The 10610-nt window shown below is 39.8% G+C and overlaps 1 protein-coding gene across 2 annotated transcripts; it reads left to right on the top strand.

The window, feature by feature from the left end:
* Positions 1–5905: 5905 nt before the first annotated feature.
* Positions 5906–10117, top strand: ccn2b (cellular communication network factor 2b). 2 transcript variants are annotated; one of them, XM_027020700.3, is made up of 5 exons: positions 5906–6066; positions 7068–7284; positions 7682–7933; positions 8328–8533; positions 8902–10117. In XM_027020700.3, exons 1-5 carry the CDS (start codon positions 6013–6015, stop codon positions 9202–9204), a joined length of 1032 nt encoding a protein of 343 aa, XP_026876501.2. In that variant the 5' UTR covers positions 5906–6012; the 3' UTR covers positions 9205–10117. The 2 variants fall into 2 exon arrangements, with proteins under 2 accessions (XP_026876501.2, XP_026876500.2); XM_027020699.3 differs by having other exon boundaries at positions 8899–10117.
* The last annotated feature ends 493 nt before the right edge of the window (positions 10118–10610 follow it).

Below are 10610 nucleotides of genomic sequence, written 5' to 3'. Positions count from 1 at the left end.
CCTGTGGGAAACGAGACGGTGTTTGGCAGTACTGTCCAAGAGCAGGAGCTATTTTTAGCTTCGTCAGACTCACTGCAGACAAGGTGCTTTTGTAAGTCCAGTCAGTGCACTCCCACTGGGACTCATCTGCACATATCACCAAATCCAAAAAACACAGGTGGAGTGCAATGTAATATTTCTTCTTCTATGCTGATTGTGATTCATTGTCTTTTGGGCAGGTTTGTCTACATTTGAGGCTCAAGGTATGCAGTGAAGACATTTTTGTCTATTCTTTATTGAAGGATGGATTTTTGCCCTTTTTTTATGAGGAAGTTTGCTGCAGTTTTCAGCATGCTCTCACTCTAACTCGAGCACCAGTTCAATGGCCTTTTTTGATGATTGAGTAGGGCTTTAATATTAGTTTTTATTTATAATGTTTAACATACATTGGCTCATTCAAACAACTGAACCAAAATACATCTTATTTCAACAATTTAATGCAATACAATGCAGAGATTTGAAAACTAATATTATTAAGAGTAATGCTTAGTTTGTATTAGGCTCTTGCCTTCTTACTTAAAAGCATATTTGGTTGCGGTTGTAGAGTATCTACATTCAAGTTGGTTTGAGGCCCATTCAAAAGGATACTGAATGCCATTAATTCTTCAGAATAACTGGATTTTATTTTTTCAAACTGATTTAATATGTTAGCAAAGTTTACTTCATTTTAGCAAAAAAAAAGGTATGTGCCAATACATCAAGTATTCCTGGATTTAACAAGTGTTGACGATTTTTATTCTTATTCAAGGGGTAACTTGCTTTTATATAATTCATGCATTGGTACACTGTTCATCTTACTTTATTCAGGCTAGCATCAAACAGTTGTTTGACATTACATGTGTGTTCTTATTCAAATTTTCCTTTACCCTGAAGTTTTCTCTCTCTTTTTTTACTCCATAGATGTCGCAATATCAAAGTTAAAGATGTATTGTGTCTCAAATATTTTCTTCAGTCCAAATAAGACATGAACAAGGTTAATGTGTGCAGTGTGACAGACTCATGGAAACAGGGACTTGCATGAACAAAGACTTAAAGGGTGCAGGGAGAAACATGAGCAGGGAGAGATCTACAAAGGGCCTGATTTTCCATAAAGCATGAAAACATATTAAAACATTTGCATTTGTTGGACCTCTTTGAAATGTTAGGATATGAGGTGGGTGCTGATTGTTTGTCAGAGGGCTCTATGAGCAGTGGGTTTACCTGTACAGCACAGCACAGGCAAATGCTAAACACAGGGATTCAATCAAAGCTTCAGGCCTCATGACAGCATCTGGAAATTCTGTGAAAGGATGGCCATTCTTTGTGATATTGGGATTGGTGTTATATTAGGTCAATTATAGTTAATACAAGCAAGGGCTTTTCCCATTAATGTGAAAAGATTTCATGCTAGAAGTTCTTTTTCATGCTAGAATATTTTTCATATATTACTTTCATTATGGTTATTTGAGACATTTCACAGTTAGGATCAAAGAAACAATTTGGGGTCAATTAAAAAAAATATTGACCTGATTGATCCCTTCAGAATGAGATGTTTCTCCCTGCATAGATCAAAGCAGTGGCTATTGTAAAAGCCCTTAGGAACTCCACTATGAGTACTTGAAGAGAAATCTCCAATGTCCTTAACTGTTATGTAAGCATTCATCATATCATACCTTTAAAGGTTCATGGGAACTCAAACCTCCAAAGGTTTAGGAGACAGGTGTAGTCTAGGACAAGAGGAACATGAAAGCAGTTAATGAGCATGAGACAGTACTCACACACACCATAATTTTATTAAAATACTTGTAAAGAACTGCAGAGCAGACCACTCTCATATGTTGCTTACAATCTCATAACTTTCATACTCTCTGTGAAAGGCTATGATATATCTTGGTAAAATGAGCTATGCTGTCACACGATCAGATGTGGATCTCTTCCCTGCTGCTTAATCCTGTATTAATAGCACAAGTGAGCTCTCTTCCAGCTGAAGTCACAGGGACGATATAGGAATCAGACGAGATTCCAAATCTAATGACCAGACTGAGTAAGGCCACAACCTCCTTTCCTTCTCTACCCCCTGCCCCACCCCTCTCCCTCTCTCTGTCTTTCTTACATATTCTTACCCACAAGAAATTTCAAGCATACACTTTGGCTTTCACATAAATGAGTTCATGAGATGTGAGTGGTGAGAAGAAAACTTCCTGAGGTTCAGTGTAATTAGTAAAGATATGGTTCCTCAAGATTTACAGCATGACAAAGATTTGAAGGTTTACTGGAATATCCTTCTCACAGTCATACCACAGGGGGTGTAAGGAAGGTATTTGGTTGAAGTGAGCAGGGTTTCCAGCCCAGTCTTTGGTCTCCAGTGCAGCTGAATCACTGAAGTTAGAGCCAGTCAGGTTAGAGCCATGCTCATTTTTCATTCTGACCCCATTAGCCAATTGCCATATACTCCATGCCATCTCATTTTTTTTTCTGTTCACTCCATGACTCATTTGACAAACACTAATTGATGGTTCCCAAGTATGCAAGTAAGAGAGGCTCAAACTCTGACTGTGGAAGTTTGGAACCTTGGGAATACATTTCCATTCTGATCTTTCATGCTTCATCGTTCTTAAAGATGAAAACATACAAAAGGCTGGCCTCTGAGTGATGATGGTATCACAGTGTCTATTACTCTTTGTGTCTTATATAAGAACTTACCTTAAATTGTCTCCTTTGTCAGTGAGAGAGAATTTGTCAGACAGTAGAACTGGTCTCTCTAACTGTCAACATAAATTTGACTCAAATAGCAAACTGCAGTGGTTTGGCAATAGCCACCCAGTGGCTAAACACTGCACTGCAATGACATATCATTCTTTCTGCTTGGGTCATGCACAGTGCAAAAAACCAGTAGTCATTTTATGTCCCAGTGAAAATGGGCCATAAATGTGGGACACTGTTTATAACCACATTAGTAAAACACACCGCTCAGTGCCACACAAGGGGAGACATTTTGAGATACTTTACGTGTCCTGTTTCAGGAGGTTCATGGATTTGCTATCTTTTAGTAAACACACATTTGTCATCAAGACACATCAGTCATCTTCTCATAACATCAGTGAGCATGAGGGAGTAAATGAGTGAGTGAGTTTGTAAGTTACTGACTGACTCAGTAAGGGTTACATTTCATCTTAGGTCAACAAAGAAATTTTTGCATGCCATCATTATTTACTCCACTTTAATGCACAGTTAATCCCTACTACTCAGTCAAGTGAAATAAATTGCTTTATTACCATAAAGTCCCAGTCAGTAACTGCTGCAACAGACAGGTTAGTGGCAGCACAATGACAGGTTACATTCATGCAGCAAAACAAATGCACACTATATATGTGAAAAAGAGGTTAATATATATATAGACTAAAATGTACAATGTATATACTTTGTTTGCCTGTGGTTGTTTAGCTCTGCTTGCGCTACTATGTCTGTGAGCAGACCTTTAATGGGGACTTCATCATCTATCACACTGGTGTGTTTAGCAGTCTTTGCTCAGTCACTTAGCTCAGTTCATGACAAATATCACAGTCTCACATTTCTCCTCTGCCCTTGAACGAGAATCTTAATGCACTGGCCTGCTGTATAATCCTCACCCGACATCTGGGCCACAATAAATGACACCGTTGCCTCTGTGCGATTGGTGCTGTTAGGAGTCTAAACTAACAAAGCGACAGAGAGACAGCGAAGGAGACCCAAAAAAAAGGAAGCAAATAAAATGGATCTGGGAGGGTCTCCTGTGGCAACACGATCACAGCAACCCTGCAGCCTTGCAGCCTGAGGAACATTTACGGCACTCCTTAGTTACGGGTCTGTTTTGAACTTATGCACATGTTTGAGGGCTGGGTGCAAGCCTCTCATTGCCAAAACACAGTTCCCATCCACTTACTCTGGAAGCAAGAGAGAAGAAGAGGCACCGTGCCTGCTCTTACATTCTACTACAAGTCCTCCAACAGAAAAATAATATTACCTTTTATTAAGTAGATGGTGAAACTCATAAAGATACATTGTATGAAAGACAACAAATTTTTCTATGGATCTGTACTGGTTAAAAAGTTAATCTAGGGATCTGCACTGGTTAAAAAGTATAACAGTTCTGAAAACAACAACCGGAGCCTTGGTTGTACAATCACTGCAAAAAGCTGTCGACTGAAAAGGATTTAGGGAGGAACACACAAGAAATGTGATTGTTGTGAAAGAGATGTTATAATTAAAATTGCATGCAGGTGTTTTGTACTCTGATGTGGTTCAGCACGCTATTGTCAGTAGGTGAACTACTCAAACAAAACTTCAGGAGAATGGCATGCTTCAGGAAATAGCTGCAGGGAGAGAAGGGGAAGAAAAAAGTGGATTTTTTGCTTCCCTGTGCATGTTCCTGTTCTGCACCTGACAGAGGGAGAGAGAGAGAGAGAGAGAGAGAGAGAGGGAGAGAGAGAGAGAGAGAGAGAGAGAGAGAGAGAGAGAGAGAGAGAGAGAGAGAGAGAGAGAGAGAGAGAGAGAGAGAGAGAGGCCTAGTGTAGCAAGCACACTTGACATTTAATGATCTTGTTTTGGAGCTCAATCAAACTACAGCAATCTGGGACTATGGCAGTTTGACAGCCTGTCAGTCTGATCGCTCCCTATAATTCAGTCACACTGTTCAGTAGATGGGTCCTTATGCCTGATGTCTTCTTTAGTCTCTATGTGGGAACAGTTTTATAACAAAAAGTCACAGTGAATCAATTGTGAGATGAAAAGCAGCCCTATCTTTCTTCATTCTAGTGTTATGAGTGTTATGTTAATACAATGTTATGTTAATACATAACATAATACGCTATATAGAGCATACATATAACGCTATAAGCAAGTGGCTAGCATAGTATACAGAAATATGTGCCATGTTCAGGCGGACGTTCCAAGGTGGGATACACCCCAAAAGTGGTGGAGAATAATCAAGCGAAGGTCTTGTGGGACCTGTGACAAAATGGTAATGGGTAACCAACCAAACATAGTAGTGATGGACAAACACCAGAAGATGGCCGTAGTGATAGCTGTAGCAATCCCAAGTGATCATCCAGAACCAGGAACACAAAAAGCTCAAGACATACCAAGGGTTGAAAGAAGAGCTAGAAAAGACATGGAAGGTGAAGGCAACAGTGGTTCCTGTGGTGATCGGAGCACTAGGGGCTGTGATGCCCAAACTGGGAGAATGGCTCCAGCAGATCCCAGGAACAACATCCCAGATCTTTGTCCTGAAGACTACAGTCTTGGTAACAGATATGATACTACACAGACCTCAAGCTCCCAGGCCTCTGGTAGAGGACCTGAGCTTGAAGGAAAAAGAAACCACCTGAAGGAGGGTGAGTGAGAGATTTTATTATTTTTTTTGAAAGATGGATAGATAGATAAATACTGTAAGTATGCATGTATGTATGTATATATGTATATACATGTGTGTGTGTGTGTGTGTGTGTGTGTGTGTGTGTGTGTGTGTGTATGTATGTATGTATGTATATTCATATATGTATGTATGTATATATATAAAGAGAGGAGAGAGAGAGAGAGAGAGAGAGAGAGAGAGAGAGAGAGAGAGAGAGAGAGAGAGAGAAATGGTCTTGATGGTTGCACATCTTCTGAATGAGAAAACCAGAGAAAGGCCAAAGGTATTTTACTTTGGCAACTTGTTGGAATTCGAGACATGGTTGATTGAGAGGCTAGTCGACAGGGTCAGTATTCCGAACATTAGGAAAAGCCATCTGGTATTCAAATATTTTCACCCCTATGGGTCGCGTGGCGTAAATGCGCTTCCCTGGGCTACACCCTGTCCTACTGGTATTTAAACAGGGGTTCTCCTCTTCGTGTTCCAGTACAGCCCCCGAGTGCTGCAGTGAATACAGACGAGTGACACGTAACTCGAGTTGAGTCGGACAGAGAACGAAAACAAACCCCATCTGGAAGCGCGCGGTTTACAGAACTCTAAAGATGTCTGGCAAAATATTGACCAAATCATGTTTATTCCTGCTCCTCGTTCAAATGGTAAGTAATCGAACTTTTTTATTAATTAAAACTGTGCATATGTCCAATTGTTTTGATCTGGTCAAACTATTCTATAGCCTACATAACAATAATGTACATACTTAGTTGCCTTTTAATTTTTTTCATTAGATGAATGGGATAGTAGATCACTGTTAAAAGGTGTAGCTAGCGTTTTAACCATTGCTAGGTAATTGATCCAATTAGACTTAATTACTTGTAATAGAATTCTCTAGAATGGAGTAAATGTAAAGATAATTGAATGGAAATTACATGGATTTTTGCATTTGTTTTTAGGATATCACATTAAAGTTGCTTTGTCTTATGACTTTGTCTTATGAACAGAAATACTTGTGTGGAGTTGTACTGTAATCAAAGTTTACATTTGTGTTTAGGACATTATTTGTAATTTCAAATCCTATAAATCCTAGCGATCTCTAATCACCTCATCAAGTATCTTGCTTTTAATTATATGAATCAGGTCTGGTTGAGAATAGAAATGCCAATATTGTGTTCGTGTCAGCGTGTCAGAGTGAGGAACATGAGTTCAGTTGTGGCTACTTGCTTTATTATTGTCCACTATTTGTTCGCGTTTCCCCACCATGTGGCTATAATGAGTATTACATATTCTCATCAGATCCAGTATCAGTCTTGATTCTGTCTGTAAAACAGTTATGCCTGGATCTAGCACAGTGTTACTGTTGATGAGCAAATGTCACTGTTTAGTAACTGAGCCACTCCCCACTCATCCTGCCCCACAAAAAGGCAAAGGTGATTGTGATTCAGGTGTGCAATATGATCAAAGTTAGATTTTAAAAATAAGGCAATCTAAGCTCGACTGCAATTTCTAGGCTTAAATTTTAAAAGTGACAAATGGTCAGTTCACTTTCAATATGGGGCCATATTTCAATACAGAATATTTGAAAAACAAATTAAACCCACCTCCAAATCACTGAGCATAAACTCTGATTGGCAACCCTAATCCCTTTCAATCTCTCATCCAGGTGGTGAGTGAATACTGTTCCCAGGCCTGTGACTGCCCTGTTGAGACGCCACTCTGTCCAGTGGGGACCAGCCTGGTGCTGGATGGCTGTGGTTGTTGTAAGGTGTGTGCCAGGCAGGCTGGGGAGCCTTGCTCACCCCTGGAGCCCTGTGACCACCATAAAGACCTCTACTGTGATTATGCCTTGCTGAGTGACACAGAAACTGGCATCTGCATGGGTAGGTTGAGTAGGTTGTTGTGAGTAGCTTGATGTGCCTTAGGCATTGTGAGTTTAAAAGAAATACAATTTTTTGCTTAATTTATACAAGGGATTAGTATTGTATAGAAATAGAAATGATGGAAATGGAAACTTTTTTTTTTTTTTGTCCACAGTGGGGAGCTATTTCATTCAGGTCTGTGGCCTCTGGGTCTACATCTACAAACCCCTACCATTCAGTCATATTTCTTGAGATATTTAACAGTAGAATGTGTGTTCTGTGAGGGCTGAGGGGTTCTTTTGTTTAGCCAGTGAACACTTTGACACTGCTCTGCTTCACCAACAGCATGTTACTTCTTATCTTAAAAAAAAAAAAATAGGCCCAATGACATAGGTTCCTCATCACTCTTCTGTAACAGCCCAAGAAGGCCAGACATGTGACCTGGGTGGTGTGATCTACCGCAGCGGAGAGACGTTCCAGCCCAACTGTAAGCACCACTGTGTCTGCATGAATGGAGAGATTGGCTGTGTGCCAACCTGTGCCAGTGCCCTTCGTCTGCCCTCTCCAGACTGCCCATACCCACGACGGATTCAGATCCCCAACAAGTGCTGTGAGGAGTGGGTGTGTGACCAAATCCCCCAAGAGGACTCATACCTGTCAGCCATGGCTGGTAGGTCCCTCAACAAGTAATTCTATTGTCCACATTTGCTTTTATACACATATGGTATAGGTGGAAGCAGGTCTAGCTATAGTTGCATGTGGTCTTCACATGTAACATTGTTATTCATAAAGTGTTGTGGAGCTTAAATAGGTAGAGTCCACATTTATCACTCCTTCTAGCTATGTTATACAAGTTTGATAGATTTAGATAGGGATAAATGAAGACAGGAACTTTACTCTTCCCTGTGAATGCTCCTTCTAGTAGCATTCTAACTTCATATTTAATATATAGCTATTTTATTAAACTCTTTTATCAGAGATATAAGATTTTACTAACTGCTGCTAAAGTTCCACCCCAACAATCCAGATTTCTTACACTCCCACCCTCCTCTTTCATCACACAGTGTACAGAAAACTACAGAGCCCTGAGGCTGAAAGCGCACAGGTCAACTGCATTGTGCAGACTACGGACTGGAGCGAGTGTTCGACCACCTGTGGAATGGGTTTGTCCTCACGTGTCACTAATGACAATGAACGATGCCAACTGGAGCGGCAGACTCGCCTCTGCATGATCCGGCCATGTCTTGGCCAGCAAGAGAGCAACATCAAGGTGAGCAGACAGAGTATGACTTAAAGCAAGAAGAATGCAAAGATGTATTTGTGACCATATCACATTAATTTAAAGAAAATTCTATTTTTAAAAGTTGACAATACATTCTTCCGCTTGTTAAATGTTAGTAAACCTTTGTTTGTTTCCACTGTGTTTAATGAGGGTCTGACTCATCACCAGCGATGTGAAAAAACTTGTAATGTAGCAATTAAACTGAAAAGTATAATCATATATACAGAGAACTGTTTATTACAAAAGCAAAGAATAACTCCAGACCCCAGATGTCCAGAAGTTACAAATGATCAACTACATAAAAACACAAAATCAAATGCTTTTCGCAACATTCACCAACTTTTTCTTTCCAGAAGGGTAAGAAGTGTGTGCGGACTCCCAAGACCCAGCAAGGCATGCGCTTTGAGCTGTCTGGCTGCCAAAGCACACGGACATACAAGCCCAGATTCTGCGGTGTGTGTACGGATGGACGCTGCTGCACTCCGCACACCACTATCACTGCCGAGGTGGAGTTCCGTTGTCCTGAGGGAGACTTCTTCAGGAGGAAGATGATGTTCATTAAGACCTGCTCCTGCCACTATGACTGCCCACGTGAAAATGACATCTTCTTTGCATCAAACTCAAGGCGAATGATAGGAGACTATGATAATGACATGTGAGACACTGGTAGAAGTTGTAGGCCTGCACATAGTCAGTAGCACATGCTCCCACTCACCTCCTGATGGTCTAGCATATGTGTATACAAGGCAGCTTCCTGTGGGTTTTTTTTCCAGATTTTATATTTGATTTCTGAAGCATGAAAAAGGAATGTCTGATTTCAAGAAGAGTCTCACTTGGCTCTATAGCTTTTCTTTTGCCATGTTTTGTAGCATTTTTGTGCAGCTCTGAAGTCATCTTGCTCTTTGACTGGTTTTCCCGTTTATGCATGCATGCATAGGCAAGAGTGGACCTGAAGCACTGAGGACTATAGATTTTAATGCATTTGGAAAATATAGGTTACATTTAGTTTGAAACTATACATTTTCTACCCTGGAATGTTTCTCTTGATTGAATGAAATGACAACAATTTTATCATTTGACATAACATTGATATGTTAAAATGTAGCCCTTTCTTGTATGGTTCAGTATTATTTATAACTATGAGTCTTCTCATACATTGAGGATTCATGGTTGACTATTGACAACTCGCTCTCATTTAAGAGGCCTTACCACAAATATACACAATTGCACATAATTGCATTAGTTAGTACATTGACTCCCAAGAGTTATTGGCGAGAGAATAATATGTTACAAATTGGGTTAAATTAGATATAATACATGATATTGTTTACTTTTTATTTAAAGAAGATGAATCGAAATATTCAAAATATTGACGAATACACATTGTGTAAATACTGTAAGAAGACTCTGTACAGTTTTATACTAATTTAAATGTTTAAACTTTAACTTTAAAAATGTAGTTGTACTGTATTATTCTGTTTTCACTGTAACCACCAGGCAAAGATACAAGTGAGTTTATTCCTGATGCACTTTTGTTTGTTTTCCAATAAAGAAATTATATTTTTATACATATGGAAGTGTGTGTGCTATGGTTCACTTGCTTTTAAGTTGTGGCACACTGTTTCCTTTTTCTCCCAATGAATGACACAAGGTAAAATACTTTCTTGGACTAAAACATTACTGATGACATATTAATAATGCAGTTCTCTCCAATAATGCTCTGATTTCTTCCCAAATTTCCAATTTCATTTCCAATTCCTGGTACAACTATAATATTCCTGGAGTATTGGTCCAACAGTAGGTGTCTCTGTTGCAGTGATGGTGAAGCAATCCCCCTGCTGTCTTCTCACTCACATACACTGTCAGGGGAGTCCATATAACTCTATATGAGTCCCTGCCACTGCCATGTTAACCCTGGGCCATGCTGTGGTGGGAATCTGCTGCTCCCCCAGAGTTGCCCTGATTTTTTATCTGCTTTAGGTTTTTTACCTGAAAGATTCAGTGACACTCCAAAAATGATATAAATACTGGGGGAAACCAGGATAGGGAAGGTGCCTGAAGCTGT

This window comes from Electrophorus electricus, chromosome 6 (genome assembly GCF_041902795.1).
Source record: "Electrophorus electricus isolate QZ-2024a chromosome 6, ASM4190279v1, whole genome shotgun sequence".
Lineage (NCBI taxonomy): Eukaryota > Metazoa > Chordata > Actinopteri > Gymnotiformes > Gymnotidae > Electrophorus > Electrophorus electricus.
Note: the sequence above shows the minus strand (reverse complement) of the source record. Positions and strands in the feature narration are given on the sequence as shown.